The sequence below is a fragment of the Anguilla rostrata genome, chromosome 4 (genome assembly GCF_018555375.3).
Source record: "Anguilla rostrata isolate EN2019 chromosome 4, ASM1855537v3, whole genome shotgun sequence".
NCBI classification, from domain to species: Eukaryota; Metazoa; Chordata; class Actinopteri; order Anguilliformes; family Anguillidae; genus Anguilla; species Anguilla rostrata.
Window position 1 is genome coordinate 66426080 of NC_057936.1, and position 23532 is coordinate 66449611.

A 23532-nucleotide genomic window follows, 5' to 3' on the forward strand; every position below is an offset into this window, starting at 1 on the left:
AGTCTGTAACAACAAGAGAAATACCTGACTACTAGAATCAATGCATCATGACACCAGTGTGGGAAAAGGCATTCTGCTGAGCCCAGATACTACAGACCCATTAGCTTGTCTCACATGCCTTGTAACATGTTTTTACAAAATGTTTGTTATGTATTTATTATTTAATATAATACCCTGCTGTTGAATCTGGAAGAATGGACAACTTCCTCAAAAAAAATTTGTATCCTCTATATACTTACTTTCTCACTGTTTTAATAGACAAAACACACAGTATTTTCTGAAACATTTTATAAACATTTAAGCAAACAATCCCAAACTCACATGTTGTAAAGCATCTGTTTAGCCTTCAGTTAATGTAGAAAAACTACTTAGGAGTTTTATTTCTTAAACAAATTTATTTTTTAGGGTTTCTTAATTTGCAGTCTGTTCAGTTCTCTTGAATATGAAACAGAACTGAAGATGATTAATAATGCAGCAGTCCCCAATTCTGATAATAATAATAATAATAATAATAATAATATATTTTATTTGTAGAGCTCCTTTCGTACAGAATGAAGCAACTCAAAGTGCTTCACAGTGGAATAAAATAGATGATACAATAAAAATAATAAAATACACAGAGGCAGCAAATACATGGATAAAATAATAAAAATAAAAGATAATAAAATCAGCAATAATTACATAAAAGCCATCTTAAAGGTTAATTTTCAGCTGAGATTTAAATTTACAATGGATGGAGCTTGTCTTATTTCTTGTGGTAAATTGTCCCATAATTTTGGCACATACCCAGAAAAGCATGCTTCACCACTGTGTGTGTAACTCACCTTTGACCACCACGTGAAGTTGAACTAGCGCCCTGTAGCACAGGAAGGTGTCTCCATAGCACCCAGAATTAGAGCGGAAAAGATTATCGTTAACTGCAGGACAATAGTAGCAAGCTGGCTTGCTCACTAACAAATAATTTTCTAAAGTTTATTTTGCTCCTGTGAGTGAGGAAAAAACACAAAAACTGGCTAAATATAAAAAAATATAATTGGCTAGCCGTGCTGTAAACTGAGGACAAAATTCATTTCTAGCAAAGTCGGTTGTACCTTTTGATAATCCAGAATTAGAATGCTCAGTCCCGTATGATTAAGAAATGAATACTTCTGACATACAGGCAGCAAAACTAAACTGGAAGCAAAAGCCCAACATCCCTCTTTGCTTTAAGAAAGGGAGATGACCAGCATCAGCCCCACATTATCATTTTCCTAATGTTCCTGATGTTTCACCAACTATTTGAAAGCTAAATACTTTTTGGTTTCTTAAATGACAAAATATATATGCTGTTTCTTTTGTGTTAAAGATGGCAGTTTCCAGTAGGAACCTGTGGGATGAAAAAACCAGGAACAAATACATACCAGTGTTCGCTGTAGGTGTAAACCCTAATAAAATGAAATAAAATAGGAAAAAATAACATAAAGGTTAAACAATAATAAGAGACAAGTCAGAATACACAAGTCTCCTTACAGATATATGCACTCACCTACCTGTGCACTGCGCCCTCTGTAATGACAATTTAGGCAGTTGATGAAACTTTATATACTGTTGTGGCAGCCTAGAAAACCACAGGAATGTGAAAGGAGGATGGGCTCTCTGCTCTCGTTTTCAAAGAGAGACGTTTCACAGAGACACACTCAATCTTACGTGCACCTAAGAAAGCTTCCACAGCACTCAATTGAACCTGGTGTTTTCAGAGATTTCTGAAAACTTTTACCCAGCTCTAACAGGCTCCGAGCTTAATGATGTTTAGGGTTCTCTGCACTCATGAAGGTGTTCTTCTGGACATCATGGGTCTGTCTGCAAAATGATGCAGGGCATAACTGGACACAGTATGGACAAAATTAAGACAACACCAGTTGCAATCATAAAAAGCAGTTTATTCATTGTAATCATCAGCTGTTAGCAAGGACATTCAAAACTGTATGCTTAACATTTAGTTTAGTCTTAGGATCTTTTAACATTTTGAAGTGGCAGGAAACAGGGAAAAAAAAGCTGGCGTTGCTGTAAAATTTAGTCTTTAAAATATAAAATATGTCACTGATTATATGCTCATGCTCAGAAAGAATAAGTTTTCCTGAACTTATGGACAGCAACATTAAGCTAAATTGCTGAACTGGTTGTAGGCAGTATACAGTCTGCTATGGTAAGATATACTGTAAAAATACATTGAGCTATAGATAGTTGCTCACATTATTGATCACATTAGTCTTTATCCCAGAGTTCTACTATAATTTCTGCTTTAGCCACAGGAGACATGTTTCCGCTCAAGGTGAACTTTTTACTTTGGTAGCTGATTTCTGAACCAGTTGCCTTTCCCCTTCTGAAAGATTTCTCTTTCTCATGATACATGCAATTGTATAGAGCGTGATCACAGGCTTGAGTAGCTTCGAACAAACCCAGAGCAAACCAGTTCTCATAGAGATTGTAGTCGAAAGGCACAGAGAACATGATGGCCAGACGCTCGACTGCTTTCTTCTTCCGGTCTTCGGTGATGTCATAGGTCAGGACCCCAACAGCACCACTTGCAGTTCCCTTTGTTTGTCCGAAAGAACACTTCTCTGTCATCTTCTTTTCTACTGTAGGTTTTGGGGAGGTATAGCAGTATCCACTGTAGGTGTAAACCCTAAGAAAATAGAATTGACATTACATCTTGAACAGGAATAATTAAGGACAAACTTAAATATCTTTCTGTGTTATATCTAAAATGCACCCTTTGACAAGTAGCTGGAGGGAGAGAGTTGCAGTAGTCAGGGAAGCATTCTTACTAAAGAGAAGAAAATAACTTGTCCACAAGCATTGATTTTTCCTGCCATCATAGTGTAGGACTAGGGAACAATACACCAATTATACTGTAGCCCTACAACATGCCAGTCAAACATGCCCAAACAGAAAATGAACTAAACACACTTTTTCCTAAATGCTATTTTTGATGAGTCTTTGTTCAATTATAATAAACTCACTGTGGATTTATCAGGATGTAAGATGAGCTGTTGGTGAGATTTATGATCACACTTCTCAGGCACATATTGACAGGATCCTGAATGACTGAATTCACCAGATCAGCACCAGAAACGGCAGCCGATGCCACTCCTGCAATAGCTCCGATTAATTTCGCCATGGCTGAGGTCCAGAGAGCAGAGGATTCTGAGGCAGCCCACGACCACTGAGTCTGTAACAACAAGAGAAATACCGGACTACTAGAATCAATGCATCACGACACCAGAAAGGGCATATTCTACTGAACCCAAGGATTACAGATCCATTAGCTTGCCTCGCATCTCTTGTAAAATGTACATGCGTTTACAAGGTGTTTTTAATGTATTTATCGATGCATATCATTTTTCACTTGCTGTTGAATCCAGGAGGATGGACATCCTGCTGCGATTGATAGCTGTGCTCTCTAAAAACGTATTTTCTCACTGTTTTAATAAACAAAATGTCCACCACTGTCACTCAAAGCCAAACCTGCCATGTGTCCCTGTAGCAGCGCTCACTGCCTCAGTCTGGACACTCAGAGGACTGAGGGGCATGCGGGATTAACAGGGGCTTCCCACGGCCTTCCTCAGGCTGAACATGGTCTAACCATGGCAGCACCGTACGCACGGTGTCACAGTAAACATGGCAGCACCGTACGCACGGTGTCACAGTAACCATGGCAGCACCGTACGCACGGTGTCACAGTAACCATGGCAGCACCGTACGCACGGTGTCACAGTAACCATGGCAGCACCGTACGCACGGTGTCACAGTAACCATGGTAACACAGTAACCATGGCAGCACCGTATGCACGGTGACACGGTAACCATGGCAGCACCGTACGCACGGTGTCACAGTAACCATGGCAGCACCGTACGCACGGTGTCACAGTAACCATGGCAGCACAGTAACAATGGCAGCACCGTATGCACGGTGACACGGTAACCATGGTAACACAGTAATCATGGTAACCAACTGAATTTGCACAGGTTTTAGTCGGTGTCACTCAAACAGTAGGCTACCTGCCAATTTCACACAAAGGTGTTCCCACCAGGATTAAACACGTAACCCAGCTTGTGCATCATACCATACCATGGTTGCTAATTCAACTTTATTATGAGGACATTTTAGTTTGTGTGAGCGGAAATATTTTATAAACCTTTAAGCTTAAAACAGTCCCAAACTGGAATTTTGTAAAGTGCATGTCTAGCGTCCAGTTAAAATGGGTGTAGATTCCCAGTGTAGAACTACTATAGAATTTTTATTCTGAGAAAACAATTTTTCCATACAAGTGAGTTATTTGGTTTACGTTTCTCAACTTTCAGTCTCATCAGTTCCCTTGATTATGAAACACAGAATGGAAGTTGAGTAACAGAAACTCCCAATCCTGTCAATTCTCCAAAGCACCAGGAATTACAGTGGATTAAATCAGTGTTAAATAAATTATAATACGAGCTAGAAAGCTTGCATGCTAACAAATACTTTCATACTGTATATTTTGCCACTTGGAGTGTGGAAAATCCACAAAAACCCATATCAGCTAATTACAAAGCAGATACTAAAATATTTGCTACCCATCTGTGCTCTCAATGGAGGAACTAAAATAATTTCAAGTAAAATCGGGTTTACCTTAAATGCCCAGTCCAATGTGAATAAGAAATGAAAAAAATCTGTGACAAGCAGGCAGCAAAAGCTAACAGGAAAGAGGCGAGGGTCCAGCAGACCTCTTTATACTAGAAAAGTGAAACAGGGAAGTGAACGTGAGTGCAGCATCATGGTTACTCCTGATATTACTGGTGAGTGCAGCATCATGGTTACTCCTGATATTACTGGTGAGTGCAGCATCATGGTTACTCCTGATATTACTGTCATATGTTTGAAAACAGAATACCTGTATACCTTTCGGTTCCTTAAACCGCAAAAACTATAACCTATTTCCTTAGTGCTAAAGATGACAGGTTCCAGAAGAAACCTGTGGATTGAAAAAAATACACGATTTGCACTAAAGAGACAAATACATACCAGTATTCGCTGTTGGTGTAAAACCTAATAAAATGAAATAGGACAAAATAACATCAGGGTTAAATAAATAATAAGCAGGTCAGACTACAAATGACTGAAGACATCTTAGCAATCCACACACAAGCCTCCTTGTGAACTCTACAATGACAATTTAGGCAGTCAATAATACTTTATTTACATTTTTGGGGCCCATTTCCTACAGGGAGGCATGCAGCAAAAAGTAATTGCAATAAAATAAAAAACTAGTGTGGCCCAACATATTCAGCTACCTTTAAAATCAGCTTAACAATTTATTTTTATACAGTTTAACAACTTTCCACAATATGAGGTATTAAAACACACACTCTGCACTTAGTACTAATACACACGCTCTGCATGTAGTACTAATACACACGCTCTGCGTGTAGTACTAAAACACACGCTCTGCACGTAGTACTAAAACACACGCTCTGCATGTAGTACTAAAACACACGCTCTGCGTGTAGTACTAAAACACACGCTCTGCATGTAGTACTAAAACACACGCTCTGCATGTAGTACTAAAACACACGCTCTGCCTGTAGTACTAAAACACACTCTGCACGTAGTACTAAAACACACGCTCTGCACATAGTACTAAAACACACACTCTGCATGTAGTACTAAAACACGTTCTGCATGTAGTACTAAAACACACGCTCTGCGTGTAGTACTAAAACACACTCTGCATGTAGTACTAAAACACACGCTCTGCCTGTTGTACTAAAACACACGCTCTGCGTGTAGTACTAAAACACATGCTCTGCATGTAGTACTAAAACACACGCTCTGCCTGTAGTACTAAAACACACACTCTGCATGTAGTACTAAAACACACGCTCTGCATGTAGTACTAAAACACACGCTCTGCCTGTAGTACTAAAACACACTCTGCACGTAGTACTAAAACACACGCTCTGCACATAGTACTAAAACACACACTCTGCGTGTAGTACTAAAACACGTTCTGCATGTAGTACTAAAACACACGCTCTGTGTGTAGTACTAAAACACACGCTCTGCATGTAGTACTAAAACACACGCTCTGCCTGTAGTACTAAAACACACTCTGCACATAGTACTAAAACACATGTTCTGCATGTAGTACTAAAACATATGCTCTGCATGTAGTACTAAAACACACGCTCCGTGAGTAGTACTTCTTCATATATAAAAAAATCCCCCAGAGATGAGATGGTTGAAAACAAGACATTTTAAAATAGGTCAGCATAGATAGATAAACCACAGATGTTCCGCTTATTCTTATTCTGTTCTCCATTTTCTCCTCTCTCCTCAGCACTCCTTCCCCACCTCAGTCCTCCCTCGCTGCAGATGATTTTGCAGTTTTCTTCGATGAGAAAATTGCAGACATCCGCAGCTCCTTCACATCCACCACCACCCTTCCCCACTCCCCCATCTCTGTTCCCTCCCCTTGTTTCTCCACTTTCTCTCCCCTCACTGACTCTGATGTTTCCCAGCTCCTACTCTCCCACCGCCCTACCACCTGTGCTCTTGACTCCATCCCTTCCTCTCTCCTTCAGACTATCACACCTGACATCTCCTTACAGAAACAAACACCTGTGAACTCTACAATGACAACTTAGGCAGTCAGTAATACTTTATGTACTTCATCTTTGGGGCCCATGTCCTACAGGGAGGCATGCAGCAAATAGTAATTGCAATAAAATAAAAACTAGTGTGGCCCAACATATTCAGCTACCTTTCAAATCAGCTTAACAATTTATTTTTCTACAGTTCAACAACTTATTTTTCCACAATATGAGGTATTAAAACACACGCTTTGCACGTAGAACTAAAACACACACTCTGCACTTAGAACTAAAACACATGCTCTGCGTGTAGTACTAAAACACACGCTCTGTGTGTAGTACTAAAACACACGCTCTGCCTGTAGTACTAAAACACACTCTGCACATAGTACTAAAACACACGCTCTGTGTGTAGTACTAAAACACACGCTCTGCACATAGTACTAAAACACACGCTCTGCGTGTAGTACTAAAACACATGTTCTGCATGTAGTACTAAAACACACACTCTGCATGTAGTACTAAAACACACGCTCTGCCTGTAGTACTAAAACACACGCTCTGCACATAGTACTAAAACACATGTTCTGCATGTAGTACTAAAACACACGCTCCGTGAGTAGTACTTCTTCATATATAAAAAAATCCCCCAGAGATGAGATGGTTGAAAACAAGACATTTTAAAATAGGTCAGCATAGATAGATAAACCACAGATGTTCCGCTTATTCTTATTCTGTTCTCCATTTTCTCCTCTCTCCTCAGCACTCCTTCCCCACCTCAGTCCTCCCTCGCTGCAGATGATTTTGCAGTTTTCTTCGATGAGAAAATTGCAGACATCCGCAGCTCCTTCACATCCACCACCACACTTCCCCACTCCCCCATCTCTGTTCCCTCCCCTTGTTTCTCCACTTTCTCTCCCCTCACTGACTCTGATGTTTCCCAGCTCCTACTCTCCCACCGCCCTACCACCTGTGCTCTTGACCCCATCCCTTCCTCTCTCCTTCAGACTATCACACCTGACATCCTCCCATATGTCACCTCCCTCGTGAACTCCTCCTTGTCTTCTGGATGTTTCCCCTCTTCTTTCAAGCTGGCCCACATCACCCCACTGCTGAAAAAGCCCACTCTGGATCCCTCTGTCATCCAGAACTACCATCCTGTCTCCCTTCTCCCTTTCCTATCCAAAACAATTGAACGAGCTGCTTCTAATCAACTCTCCTCTTTTCTCTCACTGAACAACCTCCTAGACCCCTACCAGTCTGGCTTCAGACCTGGCCACTCGACAGAGACCGCACTCCTCTCGGTCAGTGAGTCGCTTCACGCCGCACAAGCAGCCTCCCATTCATCTGTCCTGATCCTCCTAGACCTTTCTGCTGCCTTTGACACCGTCAACCACCCCATCCTCCTGTCCTCCCTGGCAGCTATGGGGATCTGTGGCACCGCACTAGACTGGATTGAGTCCTACCTCTCCGGTCGCTCCTTCCAAGTCACCTGGGCTGGTGCAGTATCAGCACCTCACCCCCTTGCCACAGGAGTTCCCCAGGGCTCTGTCCTTGGTCCCCTCCTATTCTCCCTGTACACCCAATCTCTTGGTCCTGTAATCTCTGCCCATGGGTTGTCCTATCATTGTTATGCCGATGACACCCAACTCTTTCTCTCCTTCCCGCCCTCTGACACTCAGGTCTCTGCTCGCATGTCTGCTTGCCTGAGGGACATCCAGAGCTGGATGGATAACCACCATCTTAAGCTGAACCCAGGCAAGACGGAGATGATCTTCATCCCTGCTCCATCCTCTAACCTTCTCGACTTTTCTATTTCCCTAGGGGACACTGTGGTGTCATCATCACCCACCGCAAAAAACCTTGGAGTGGTGATGGACAACAGACTGTCCCTCTCCCAGAACATCACGGCGGTGAGTCGAACGTGCAGGTTCTTCCTGTACAACATCCGGAGAATCCGCCCCTTCCTCACCACCTACGCAACCCAGCTCCTGGTTCAAGCGATAGTCCTGTCCCGCCTGGACTACTGCAACTCGCTACTGGCTGGTCTGCCAGCATCCGCCATCAGACCCCTGCAGCTCATCCAGAATGCTGCAACGCGTCTGGTCTACAACCTCCCCAGACATTCCCATGTCACCCCCCTGCTCACTGACCTCCACTGGCTGCCTGTTATGGCTCGCATCAAATTTAAGTCCTTGGTGCTTGCATACCAGGCAGCTAAGGGGTCAGCACCAGGGTACATTCAGAGGATCATCAGACCCTACACACCAGCCAGACCTCTCCGTTCTGCCACCTCTGGACGCTTGGCACCTCCCCCTCTTCGTGTCTGCACTTCCCGCTCCCGTCTGCTGTCTGTCCTGGCCCCTCGCTGGTGGAATGACCTCCCCGTGATGGTCAGAACAGCAGAGAATCTCACCACTTTCAAACGCAGACTGAAGACTCATCTCTTCAGGCTGCACCTCTCCCCACCCCTCCCTAGCCTATAGTTCAGCTCACTGTACCTAGCTAGGATAATTTGATTATGTTAGTGTATCTGGCAGGATTGTTTTTGTATGATTAGGTGTGATTCCAGTGCTAGTTTGTACTTGGTAGGATTCTTGCTTGCTGAACAAGCTTACTCTACAGGGTTGGAGTCCTGATCGATGTGGTCACTTCTGGCACAACGATCCTTACTTCACTCTAGTGTTTCTTTTGCGCCTCTACATCATGAACCTATGCACTTGTTGTACGTCGCTCTGGATAAGAGCGTCTGCTAAATGCCTATAATGTAATGTAATGTAATGCTTATCAGCAAGAACACGACTTAGACACATGCCATTCGTCACCTACGTCCATCTTCAGTTCATCTAACGGAACACCAAATCCATCCTCTTCCTTCTCAAGTATAGTCATATTAAACTTCCACACTTCGTGCCTAAAACTAACCACCGCTTAAATGTTATTCTAGAAGTGTACAACACTTTCCACTCTGGGGGTTTGCACTCAGTCCTCAGACATGCAACACCTCCACATAACCAGCTCTAGCAGGCTGAGCTGAATGGTGTTCAGGGTTCTCTGTGCGCATGAAGGTTCTCTTGTGGACATTATGTATGCAGACACATGCAAGGCATAATTAAGCAGTCTGTGCAGAATTCCACACATTCACTGTCACACACACACACACAGCCTTGGAAATGCTGTCAATTCTCAAGTGGAAATGAGGACACAAAAACAGTTTCAATCATAAAAAGCGGTTTATTTATTGGCTACATTAGATGTTAACAATGACATTAACAATTATATGTTTAACATTTACTTATTTATATGATCTTAAAAATATATTGAATTGATTATATGCTTGTGCTCAGATAGAATATGTTCATGTGAAGTAATTAGCCTGAAACATTAACCCAGTTTACTGAGCTGTTTGTAAGCAGTATGCAGTCTGCTATGGTAAGACATTCTACCAGCTACGCATAGCAGCTCACATTGGGCCTCATTCACGAAAAATGTGTACGATTGCATTTGAACATAAACTGTGCGTAAGAACGTTTCCAGGATTTCGGCATTCATCTTTTATTTTTCTTATCTGTATTTGATCCTTGCTGTTTCCTTTTGCTAATCACATGAAAAGAATTGTGCAAAAAATTTACAAACAGCCAGCATTCGTCATCTCATGGACGTGGGATATGCACAAAAACAAAGGTCTGCACGTGTGTCATGAATCTCATATTGTTTTTTTAGGACCATTTTAAAGAACAGAAGTAAGAATAATTTAAGAAAAGTTTTGTGAATGAGCCCCAATGTTTGTTTTCAGAATTAATCAAATTGATCTGACTTTATCTCTTTATTCCTGAGTTCTACTTTGATTTCTGCATTTCCACCACCAGACATGGTTCCTGTCAAAGTGTACCTTTTGCCTTCGAATCCGAATTCTGATCCTGATCCCATTCCTCTTTTGAATTCCGGTTCATCATCGTTATACATGAGCTCAAACAGACCCTCATTACATTTTTTAGTAATTTCGAACAAACCCAGAGCAAACCAGTTCTCATAGAGATTGTAGTCAAAAGGCACAGAGAACATGATGGCCAGACGGTTGACTGCTTGCTCGTTCCGGTCTTCAGTGATGTCAAAGGTCAGGAGCCCAACAGCACCACGTGCGCTTAACGTTCTTTTCACAAAACTGCATGTTGCTACAGCCCCCTTTTCTACCGTGGGTTGTGGGGCGCCACAGCAGTATCCACTCTTGCTGTAAATCCTAAGAAAATATAATTGACTTTACATCTTGAACACGACTAATTAAGGACAACATAAAATACCTTGCTGTGTGAGATCTCTGCCATAAACACACTTTATCGCACAGCTCCAGAAAGGGTGACACGCTTTTCTTGTTCTTGCATTAATAGTCTAGGACAGGGGTGCCCAGACTTTTTTGGCTTGCGATCTACTTTTACAATAGATGGTAGGATGTGATCTACCACAGGGGGCAGGTTGTGGGGTGGTAGTGTAACCAAAAATAAATAAATAAATTGTTGGACAGTGGCTGCATGCAATCTGATTGAGAACAATAGGACAAACTAATAATTGCTGCATATACTTAATTGCGTGCAATATGTATATAATTTCATTAAGCAAATCAAACAATTTAATTTATTTAATAAATCCAACTATTTATTTTTTGAGTCTACTTAATAATATTGCATACAACCACTAGCCAACATTTGTGTGTGTGTGTGTGTAGTGGAGTTCTGTATAGTATTGGGCAGAGCTACAAGCTTAACTAGCCTACTATACTTTTTCCAGGATCATGTGTGTAGTTTCTATTTCTAAAATCAAGTAGAATTGTCGGCTAGTTGTATTGGCATAAAAGTAAAATGGTTAGACCAGCATCATTTGTGGACAAAGAAAATCCCAGTTTAGATTGGGTTTCTCGTGGCGTAGCCTGTAGAGCACTAATCACATGCTCATTGCGAGCCACGACATCGGCAGTTCGAATCTAACCACTTGACATTTTTGCATGTCTCTCCCACTCTTCCCCGTTCTTCCTGTCTCTCTACACTGGCCTATCCAATAAAGCTGAAAAGCCCATAAAAATATATTTTTTTAAAAAAGATTTTAAAAAGCATTGTCCATCGGATATTGAAAGCAAAACCTAAAATGGACCAGGTCGTTTCACCATCATGGTTGCCCTGCACCAATTGCATTGGCAAAGTTTGTTACTATCACGTAAAAATATAAGCCAAATTATATGTATAGAATTATGTATAGAAACCTGTATTGGCATAAAAGTAAAATCATTAGACCAATATCATATCTGGACAAAATCCCAGCTTTTAGATTTACACAATTATCTGTCAGATATTTAAAGTGAAATTCCCTGCCTAAAATGGACCCAATTTATCGTGTCACCACAACTGCTCTGCCCCACATAAAATGGAACTAATTGTGTTGCTATCGTGTAATATTGACATATACATGACCATACCATGAATGAATGGACACGATAATGTAACAAAGTTCTCAACAGCAGCAGATTGGCCAAATTTCACGTCAATAAAGCATACCTGTCTGTCAGGCAGAATCTATAGGGAAATGGTATGGAAATATGAAGAATTAGACACATTTTTTTAAATGTCATGGCGATCTACCAGCATGGCCTCTGCAATCGACTGGTCGATCGATGTATTGGGCACCCCTGCTTTAGGACTTATACAATACATCAATTGAAAAACACACCAGTTGGATTGCCAAGTCAAAAATGACCAAACATCAAATTAACTAAACACACTTTTCCCTAAATGTTATTTTTAATGGCAAATCATAGTTTTGATTCCAGTTTCAAATCTAATGAACTCACTGTGGATTTATCAAGATGTTAGCTGAGAAGTTAGACAGATGAATGGAAACACTTCTACATGCGGAGGTGACAGTCTTCTCAGCTGCTGTTTTCAGTTCCGCCATGGCTGAGGTCCAGAGAGCAGAGGATTCTGAGACAGTGCACGACCGCTGACAAAGTCTGTAACAACAAGAGAAATACCTGACTACTAGAATCAATGCATCATGACACCAGTGTGGGAAAAGGCATTCTACTGAGCCCAGATACTACAGACCCATTAGCTTGCCTCACATGCCTTGTAACATGTTTTTACAAAATGTTTGTTATGTATTTATTATTTAATATTATACCCTGCTGTTGAATCTGGAAGAATGGACAACCTCCTCAAAAAAAATTTGTATCCTCTATGTACTTACTTTCTCACTGTTTTAATAGACAAAACACACAGTATTTTCTGAAACATTTTATAAACATTTAAGCAAACAATCCCAAACTTGCATGTTGTAAAGCACTTGTTTAGCCTTCAGTTAATGTAGAAAAACTACTTAGGAGTTTTAATTCTGAAAAAACTAATTTATTTTTTAGGGTTTCTTAATTTGCAGTCTGTTCAGTTCTCTTGAATATGAAACAGAACTGAAGATGATTAATAATGCAGCACTCCCCAATTCTGATAATAATAATAATAATAATAATATATTTTATGTGCAGAGCTCCTTTCGTACAGAATGAAGCAACTCATAGTGCTTCACAGTGGAATAAAATAGATGATACAATAAAAATAATAAAATACACAGAGGCAGCAAATACATGGATAAAAATGAAAGATAATAAAATCAGCAATAATTACAATTAAAAGCCATCTTAAAGGTTAATTTTCAGCTGAGATTTAAATTTACAATGGATGGAGCTTGTCTTATTTCTTGTGGTAAATTGTCCCATAATTTTGGCACATACCCAGAAAAGCATGCTTCACCACTGTGTGTGTAACTCACCTTTGACCACCACGTGAAGTTGAACTAGCTCTCTGTAGCACAGGAAGGTGTCTCCATAGCACCCAGAATTAGAGCAGAAAAAATTATCGTTAACTGCAGGACAATAGTAGCAAGTTGGCTTGCTCACTAACAAATAATTTTCTAAAGTTTATTTTGCTCCTGTGAGTGAGGAAAAACCACAAAAACTGGCTAAATATAAAAAAAATATAATTGGCTAGCCGTGCTGTAAACTGAGGACAAAATTCATTTTTAGCAAAGTCGGTTGTACCTGATAATCCAGAATTAGAATGCTCAGTCCCGTATGATTAAGAAATGAATACTTCTGACATACAGGCAGCAAAACTAAACTGGAAGCAAAAGCCCAACATCCCTCTTTGCTTTAAGAAAGGGAGATGACCAGCATCAGCCCAACATTATCATTTTCCTAATGTATCACCAACAATTTGAAAGCTAAATACTTTTTGGTTTCTTAAATGACAAAATATATATGCTGTTTCTTTTGTGTTAAAGATGGCAGTTTCCAGTAGGAACCTGTGGGATGAAAAAACCAGGAACAAATACATACCAGTGTTCGCTGTAGGTGTAAACCCTAATAAAATAAAATAGGAAAAAAAAACATAAAGATTAAACAATAATAAGAGACAAGTCAGAATACACAAGTCCTTACAGATATATGCGCTCACCTACCTGTGCACAGTGCCCTCTGTGATGACAATTTAGGCAGTTGATGAAACTTTATATACTTTCGTGGCGGCCAAGAAAAACACCTGTTCTGAGAGCTGGCACACGTACCTGGGTTGGGCTCTACTCATAGAGCTGGCAAACATGCCTGGGTTGGGCTCTACTCATAGAGCTGGCACACATGCCTGGGTTGGGCTCTATGAGTAGAGCTGGCACACATGCCTGGGTTGGGCTCTACTCATAGAGCTGGCACACATGCCTGGGTTGGGGTCTACTCATAGAATTGGAACACGTACCTGGGTTGGGCTCTACTCATAGAGCTGGCACACATGCCTGGGTTGGGCTCTACTCATAGAGCTGGCACACATGCCTGGGTTGGGCTCTATTCATAGAGCTGGCACACATGCCTGGGTTGGGCTCTATTCATAGAACTGGAACACGTGCCTGGGTTGGGGTCTACTCATAGAATTGGAAAGATGGGGTTATCATAAGGAACCTGGTGGGATATAAACTGGAACACATACCGGGTGTCTGCTCATAGGTGTAACACCTGGTTAATAACTATAAATAGGAAAATACTAAGGTTGGACTAATATAGAGCAGTCAGAACACATCCAGGTTCCTTACAAGATACATGCGCTCACCTATGTGCACATGTGCCCTACTTGACTGACAATTTAGGCAGTTGAGTGGCACTATATCTGGTTGGGGCTCAAGAGCAACACACCGTGCTTCTCTGAGAGCTGGCACACATCCTGGGTTGGGCTCTACTCATAGAGCTGGCACACATGCCTGGTTTGGGCTCTACTCATAAAGCTGGCACACGTACCTGGGTTGGGGTCTACTCATAGAACTGGAACACGTGCCTGGGTTGGGCTCTATTCATAGAACTGGAACACGTGCCTGGGTTGGGGTCTACTCATAGAACTGGAACACGTGCCTGGGTTGGGGTCTACTCATAGAACTGGAACACGTGCCTGGGTTGGGGTCTACTCATAGAATTGGAACACGTACCTGGGTTGGGCTCTACTCATAGAGCTGGCACACATGCCTGGGTTGGGCTCTACTCATAGAGCTGGCACACATGCCTGGGTTGGGCTCTACTCATAGAGCTGGCACACATGCCTGGGTTGGGCTCTACTCATAGAGCTGGCACACATGCCTGGGTTGGGCTCTACTCATAGAGCTGGCACACGTACCTGGGTTGGGCTCTACTCATAGAGCTGGCACACATGCCTGGGATTGGGCTCTACTCATAGAGCTGGCACACTGCCTGGGATGGGCTCTATATAGAGCTGGCACACGTCCTGGGATGGGCTCTACTCATAGAGCTGGCACACATCCTGGTTGGGCTCTACTCATAGAGCTGGCACACTCCTGGTTTGGGCTCTACTCATAGAGCTGGCACACATGCCTGGGATGGGCTCTACTCATAGAGCTGGCACACATGCCTGGGATGGGCTCTACTCATAGAGCTGGCACACATGCCTGGGATGGGCTCTACTCATAGAGCTGGCACACATGCCTGGGTTGGGCTCTACTCATAGAGCTGGCACACATGCCTGGGTTGGGCTCTACTCATAGAGCTGGCACATACCCCAGGGCTGCGTTGGCCGATCATCTCAGGGATTAAAGTTAACTCTCCAGAGTGAGAAGCTGGGACTCCCTGAGAGACAGTGAGTCTGAGAAGACAAAGCACAAGAGGACCCAGCTGAAAGGCTGGACAACTGAAAAGTGAAAAGCTGAAACCTCATCTCTATCTAACAAACTTTTGACCTATCTCTTTCCTCTTTTCTCTCTAAAGTACCAGTGAATGTCTCAGTGCCTATTTTAATTGAACCCATACCCTTGAAACTTTCCAGTCAGGATTTAAATCAACACATAGAACTGAAAGTGAAACTTCTCTTATCAAGGTTGTAAATGATTTACTACTGCTGTCAGAATGAAAGTGTGTGTCCACACTAGTGCTTCGTGGCCTAAGTGCAGCTGTCGACACTGCTGATCATGAGATTCTATTGGACAGACTCCAGAATTACACTGGACCTCAGGGACAGGCTCTCATGCTTATGTGGTAGGACAGGATCAGAGGGTTTGAGCATGTCTAAAAACAAGAAAAAAATGTTAATATTACATAGCAGAGAAAGAACTTACTACTGTACTATTGTTAAAATAACACTGGCGAGATGCAGAGAGCCTCCTCTCTCCCTCCTCCCTCCCGCCAGTTTTGTTTAAATATTAATTTCCCTGTTACCAATTATGTATAAACCAACTATAATTCCACATCACTTAATACTTTAGGATTAACCGGACCGTGTGGATAGATATGTACCTGCATCTTTTCCTCTTCACTCTGGACTTTAACTTGAATTCCACTGCCACACATAACAACATATCTCGAACAGGAAAAAAAGAAACAAACTAAAATATCTTGCTATGTTAGACCTCTGACATCAACGCTCTTCAAAAAAATGCACCCTTATTTGCCAACAGGCTGAAGAAAGAGGGTTTCTGCAGAAAGGGAGACATTGCTGGACTCTTTCTGCAGAAATAAATCCTCTCTTATATGTATACACTATATTTTAACTGATCGCTATGAGGGGAGAATTCTCTCTGACCAGCAATTTACATCACAAACAGGATTCTCAGCATAGCCACCTATCAGCAGTACAGTGGACCAAAATCCAGCAGGATGGAGAGTATTTCACTTTTACCACATCCTTAGTATGCTGAGCTGTTTGTCAGTAAATGCACAAGGGAATAAAGAATAATAAAATTACAAGGTTATGCACACAGTAAAACATTACCTTGCTATCACCTTGATACCTTTGCCAGGTGGGGCAACAGTCTAAGAGTTTCAGTTTCACTATGCAAGATAGCAACCCGATGACTGGTATCACAGACACTATTACAAGGTGGGGCAACACCCAACAAAGTTGTTTTTGTCTTGTTCTATTTGTCTGGTAGGCACAAACAGTACTGTGTTATTGTTTTATATTTGATAACATGATTATAATAACTGTGTAAAAGTTTAGAATATGGTCACATTCGTGGAAGTGTGAAAGCGGGGGTTAAAGGAAGGTTTGGGTCCTCCAAGTGATTCTGGGAGTCCAAACTCCTCTCATAAGTCTATCGTTTCTGATTTTCTGCAGTGATGTGGACTGGTGTACAATGACATTGTCTAAACACTGAACACTGGGTGTTAGCAAAAGAAAGACTGAATCCCTCAGCTGGTAAATAGGGAACATGAATCTCTAATAATATTTATGCAAATAAGTAATAGTAATATAAACTTCATAATAAGTAGGCAAAAGGTACATTAAATAATAAATAAATGGGTGGGAAATCCTCCGTTGCTGTTCCTTCGAAAGGGAAAGCAGTGCAGGATATGTAGGTTATACTTATTCCCCTGAATCATGTCGGCAGAAATGGAATTCCTATATGCACAATAATTCTCGCTAAAAGTCGCTATTCCCTGAAGATGGATCCTCTGATATTGAAAAAATGAGTGCATTTGCAGGGTAACCCGCAAAATAAAAAGACACCAACACCCTAGGTGTCAGTTTTTTTCCCAAAAGTAGAACCCAGATGTACAGAGACTGAGTCTGGGTAAGTGAAGCGAAGCAGTAGTTTTACTTTCACTTTGAAAGAATAAAACAACAAACAGGCACAAATCACAAGAACATATGCAGGAGTAATTTACTGGAGACCATGGCTTGAAAGCGAAAACAAAGACCAAACAAACAATTATTAAAACCCAGAAACGCTGAACTAAACGAAGGCACAAGTTCAGATAGGAACCAGAAACAATAGTACAATCATTAACTCGACGAGGCAAATACGGGCAGAAACGGCGCGGATGCAAAGAAAGAACATTACAATGGCGCCCTCTGGTGGGCTGTAGGCAAAGCTGTGGCATTTGGTATAATGGAAACAATACGCGTAATAATGGGAAAGCATAAAAGGAAATTAGAACAAGATAAGCAGCAGCATAAGGTAGCTTCCAAATGAGCTGCTTCCCCCCTAAATGAGCTACTACTCTGTGTTCACCTTTACGCGAATAAAGAAGAAATAACTTAAAAATGAAACCTCGAGTTAGGATAAATGGGAATCAAAGCCAGTTTTTTATCCAGATGATTCTGTGCTTCCAACTTTCTGGCAACAGTTTCGGGAAGGCCCTTACCTGTTTCAGCATGACAATGCCCACAGGCACACAGAGGTCCATATAGAAATGGTTTGGTCAAGATCAGTGTGGAAGAACTTAACTGGCCTGCACAGAGCCCTGACCTCAACCCCATCCAACACCTTTGGGATCAATTGGAAAGCCAACTGCGAGCCAGGCCAAATCACCCAATCAGTGCCTGACTATCACGCGCACACACACGCACACACACACACACACACACAAACACAGTTTTGGAAATGCTCTGAATTGTCAGTGGAATTGAAGACATAAAAACAGTTGCAATCATGAAAAGCTGTTTAATCACTGGCTACATCAGCTGTTTACAATGACATTAAGAATTCTCTGAAAAATTTGTTTATATGATCTTAAAATATTAAAATATATTTAATTGATAATATTCTCATAGACAGAATATCTTCATATTAAGGTAATTGATTTGTAACATTTAGCCAGCTTACTGAACTGGTTGTAGATAGTATGGAATGGTAAGGTATGAAATTATATGTTTTTCAAATATGTAAAGTAGCTCACATTGTTTAATCTAATTAATCAAATTAGTCTTTATCCCAGAGTTCTACTTTAATTTCTGCTTTAGCCGCAGGAGACATGGTTCCTAACAAGATGAACTCTTCGTCTTTTTGGAAGCTGATTTCTGAACCAGACGCCCTCTCCCGTTTAAAAGATCCTTCATTATTATACATGAGATTATACAGATAAGAATCACACGCTTGAGCAGTGTCAAACAAACCCACAGCAAACCAGTTTTCAAAGGAAGCATAGTCAAAAGGCACAGAGAACATGATGGCCAGACGCTTGACTGCCTTCGTCTTCCGGTCTTCAGTGATGTCATAGGTCAGGACCCCAACAGCACCACATGCAGCTCCTTTCGTATTTTCAAAACCGCATGTTTCTGTGACCCCCTGTCCCACTGTGGGTTGTGGGGGGTCACAGCAGTAACCGCTGTTGGTGTAAACCCTAAGGAAATGAAATTGACAATTGTCAGATGCCCCGGGAGGGAGAGAATTTCTGATTCAGCAAGTCCCTGTTTTCACCAACGTTTTATTTGCCGAGAGAGTTCATTAAAAAACAAACACAATAAAGTCTTCACCTGTCCCCTTCATGGATTCCAGTCACAAATAATGAACTAAGATAATAACTACAAAATAAACCAAACACAGCGAAAACCTTTCAGCTGTCCAGCTTCTCAGTTTTTCAGCATGCTTCTCTGTCTCTCACTCTCTCAGTCTCAGCTCCCACCATGGACAGAGAGCAGACCTTTAAGACCTGAGCTGATCTGCCAACGCAACCCAGGTGTGTGTGCCCACTCAGCCAGTAGAGCCCAACCCAGGTGTGTGTGCCCACTCAACCAGTAGAGCCCAACCCAGGTGTGTGTGCCCACTCAGCCAGTAGAGCCCAACCCAGGTGTGTGTGCCCACTCAGCCAGTAGAGCCCAACCCAGGTGTGTGTGCCCACTCAACCAGCAGAGCCCAACCCAGGTGTGTGTGCCCACTCAGCCAGTAGAGCCCAACCCAGGTGTGTGTGCCCACTCAACCAGTAGAGCCCAACCCAGGTGTGTGTGCCCACTCAGCCAGTAGAGCCCAACCCAGGTGTGTGTGCCCACTCAACCAGTAGAGCCCAACCCAGGTGTGTGTGCCCACTCAACCAGTAGAGCCCAACTCAGGTGTGTGTGCCCACGCAACCAGTAGAGCCCAACCCAGGTGTGTGTGCCCACTCAACCAGTAGAGCCCAACGCAGGTGTGTGTGCCCACTCAGCCAGTAGAGCCCAACCCAGGTGTGTGTGCCCACTCAGCCAGTAGAGCCCAACTCAGGTGTGTGTGCCCACTCAGCCAGTAGAGCCCGACCCAGGTGTGTGTGCCCACTCAACCAGTAGAGCCCAACCCAGGTGTGTGTGCCCACTCAACCAGTAGAGCCCAACCCAGGTGTGTGTGCCCACGCAACCAGTAGAGCCCAACCCAGGTGTGTGTGCCCACAACCAGCAGAGCCCAACCCAGGTGTGTGTGCCCACTCAACCAGCAGAGCCCAACCCAGGTGTGTGTGACCACTCATTGAGTAGGTGTGGCTCCAGGCTGTCTGTCTGCCAGACCAAGTCCCACCACAACAATAACTCAGGGCAATAATTAATAATTAATAATTAAGGGCAAACCTACATTTTTTTCCACGTTAAAACTTTAATGTTAACGCTCCTCATAAAATGCACCCTTATTTGACAAATGGCTAAAGAGAGAGAATCTCCAGTAAGGGAGGCATTCACACAAAAGAAAATCCAAATTAACTTAATTGTTCTTACTATAGTAGTGTAGGACTTGGGGGAGTGGATACACCAATTGGATTGTAGCCCTACAACATGCCAGTCACCAAATACCCAAACATCAAATGAACAATCACTGTTTCCTAAATGTTCTTTAGATAACAGGTCAGACCATTGTGTCTATTTTCATTTATAATGAATTATAATGAACTCACTGTGGATTTATGAGGAGTTTTGATTCGCAGTTGTTGGTTAGATGAATGGAGACACTTCTACTGCTTGCGTTGATGGACTCCTGAACGATGTCGTTTAGCAGAGAAACTCCAGAAATGGCAGCTGATGCCACACCTGCAGCATCATTCGACATGGCTGAGATCCAGAGAGCAGAGGATTCTGAGGCAGTGCACGACCGTTGACAAAGTCTGTAACAACAAGAGAAATACCTGCCTATTCGAATCAATGCATGATGACACCAGTGTGCGAAAGGGTGTTCTACTGACCTCAGGAACTACAGGCCCATTAGCCTGCCTCACACTTCTTGTAAAATGTATATGTTTTTACGAAATGTAATGTATTTATACATTGAGGCTCTTAGCACGCTCACTTTATCCATATGCGCAGTGATTTCTTCCTCCAAGTCCAGCTTCTCTTTTCTTTTCCGGAGATGTTCCTCTTGCTCTTCCAGTGCATGTTTGTCCTTTAATGATTTTTGATGAGCCACCAGAGCAGCCAAGTCAGCTTCTGCCTTAATGTGTGCAGAGGAGGTAGTTGATGCAGAAGATTTTCTTCCTGTAGCAGAGTTGTGTGTGCCGGACCTTCTGCTTTTGACACTGTCACTAGGTTTCGCATCATCATCTTGTATGTCATCCGTTATAACTGGAGTCATAGTACGCGTTGGCACTTGAGGCACATCATCGGACTGAATGTGGGGTATGCCTTCATTTATTGCAACAGAATCAGATTGAACATGGCCAATGTAAAATGATTTCTCAGTTTCAGTCAACCATGGTTTCACATCCTCTTTGAATGCACTGCTGTATTTTTCAATGCTTGTGAACCATTCTTTTTGTCTTTCCTCTTCATCCTCAGGAATTAAAGTAAGCACTGAATCGTGTAACTTAGTGGCAGCTTCACAAAGTTGGATTAAATTCTCCAATTGAGATTGCACCTGTGGGGCATTTTCCTTCTTTCTCACGAGACCCTTGATTGCCGGTATTAAACCTTTAATCTTGTCTACATTTGTTTTACGTTCCTTTTGAAGAGTTTCAATTTTATTCGCCAAAGCCTTGGCAGTGAGTTTAACTTCTCTTTTGCCCTCTTCCCTTTCAGAGCCATTGACGTCAAGACCAGTGTTTGATTCACTCATGTTGCCTTTTCTCAATACAACGCACAATCACTTGTTTGTGCACCCACAGCACGTCCACAAAACAGACGGCATTCGATTCAATACGCATAAACCACTGGCGTACCCTCAACGCTCAATAAACCAAACGAACAGCATTTGTTGAAATTCCCACAACGGCACAATATTATTTCAGCATTCACAAACTTATCCCACAACGCAGACCAGAGCTCTGGGAACCTCAATCAACAGAACGAGAAAGCACCGTACAAACACAATCGCACAAACGTCCCCAATGGACAAGCAGCAATGAATCGCTCAAACTGTGTTCAAATATCGACAAATACACAGCATGAACAAACACAAAGCTGGTAAGCCTACGCGCTTCAGCTGCTGCGTGCGTTGCCTGACGTGCTTTCTCTGTGTTGCAATGGTAGAGACAGCCGTGGGTTTGTTGTGCGTTCCGTGAATCTGATCCGTGTTGTACGCCCGATCCTTTTCTCTATCCGTGCGAACGTCCTCTCATCCAAAATGTGAAGCGTTGTGGTGATTATCCGATGAATCCACCAAAGACTCTTGCCATAAACTGCTGTTTGTAAGGCATAATTTCTTTTGTTGACTAAAATGTGGCGACTACTTAAAAAAAACTTAAGTCGCTGAGAGGCTAAGTGAAGGAGTATAGCATGTATGACACGGAAAATTCAGAGACTGAGCAAAAACGTTTATTACATTAGCAAATAAATCTCAATTGTACCATATAGCGATAGCGGTAAACAAAAGAGTACTTGATCCTCACCAAGTCTTCATGCAGGTGAACAGGTGACCATATAATTTGCCTTACCGCCACCCATACCCACGTGACAAAACTACCATAACACCCAGTGGCGGTGCGCAACACAAAATACGATAGAAAAGGAGACGAAAATATTTACATCGCTCTTACACAAAAATATCCATGAATAAAGGCTCTTAAAACATACACCGTCTTATAACGAAAATTATCTTCACAGAAATATTGGAATCAGAGTAAGCGAATGTATACAGATGCCATAAAACAGCATGTATTTTTTCATCTAGGCTTCATACGCTACAGACTGGTAGCTAAGCTAACAGATTTGCTTCATGCCAGGGGTCATCAACGTGTCCGTACAAGGACAAACGTGTCAGTGGCACACAAAAAAAAACTGATTGGGAAAAAAAGTTTTTTTCCCCCCCCCATGATAATATACGTTGCAATCATTTTCTTGTCAAAATTTTGACAATCTAATGTTTTCTGAGACTAATAAATTAATTAATTAAAACTTGACCACTTCAAGTTTTGTATGTCCGTGGCAAAAATCGCATTTTGACCAAAAAGTCCGTCACAAGCCAACGCGGTGATGACCCCTGCTCCATGCTGAGAAAACAGCAACTCTAACAATGTACAAATGAACAATATTTACGTTCCACAATCACAATAGATGAATAAAGACTTATGAGATATCAGAAAAACTTACGGATATGGAAAATGTTCTACCGCAGGGCACAGGAAATGTGAGCAACCCACAAGCGCCAGCCGTACGCTCCCCTAGTAAAACAGAAGTGAAACCACTGAACTCCAGACTAAAGCCGCATCTCCTCTCTAGATGTCAGTATTAG

General features: G+C 42.2%; 1 protein-coding gene and 1 long non-coding RNA gene across 4 annotated transcripts; both read right to left on the reverse strand.

Annotated features, from left to right (window-relative positions):
• Window positions 1-1898: 1898 nt before the first annotated feature.
• LOC135254237 (DELTA-thalatoxin-Avl1a-like) lies at window positions 1899-23461 on the reverse strand. 2 transcript variants are annotated; one of them, XM_064334394.1, is made up of 4 exons: window positions 23391-23461; window positions 20901-20974; window positions 3003-3141; window positions 1899-2665 (listed from the first exon to the last, which is right to left on the reverse strand). In XM_064334394.1, the coding sequence occupies exons 2-4, from the start codon at window positions 20917-20919 to the stop codon at window positions 2245-2247; spliced, it is 579 nt and encodes a 192-aa protein (XP_064190464.1). In that variant the 5' UTR covers window positions 20920-20974; window positions 23391-23461; the 3' UTR covers window positions 1899-2244. The 2 variants fall into 2 exon arrangements, with proteins under 2 accessions (XP_064190464.1, XP_064190465.1); XM_064334395.1 differs by lacking the exons at window positions 20901-20974; window positions 23391-23461 and adding an exon at window positions 4649-4723 and having other exon boundaries at window positions 3003-3211.
• On the reverse strand, window positions 9824-14974 carry LOC135254256 (uncharacterized). Of its 2 annotated transcripts, none has more exons than XR_010329785.1 (6): window positions 14930-14974; window positions 14107-14186; window positions 13985-14008; window positions 13420-13470; window positions 12449-12607; window positions 9824-10849 (listed from the first exon to the last, which is right to left on the reverse strand). It is a non-coding gene; the product is annotated as an uncharacterized LOC135254256 (long non-coding RNA). The 2 variants fall into 2 exon arrangements; XR_010329786.1 differs by having other exon boundaries at window positions 14103-14186.
• Window positions 23462-23532: the final 71 nt, after the last annotated feature.

What these genes read in the sequence shown, in the direction of transcription:
- LOC135254237 (XM_064334394.1), bottom strand. An exon ending in TACATCCTGATAAATCCACA is followed by an intron (nt 2,666 to 3,002) that starts GTGAGTTTATTA and finishes CTATTTTCTTAG; the next exon opens with GGTTTACACCTACAGTGGAT.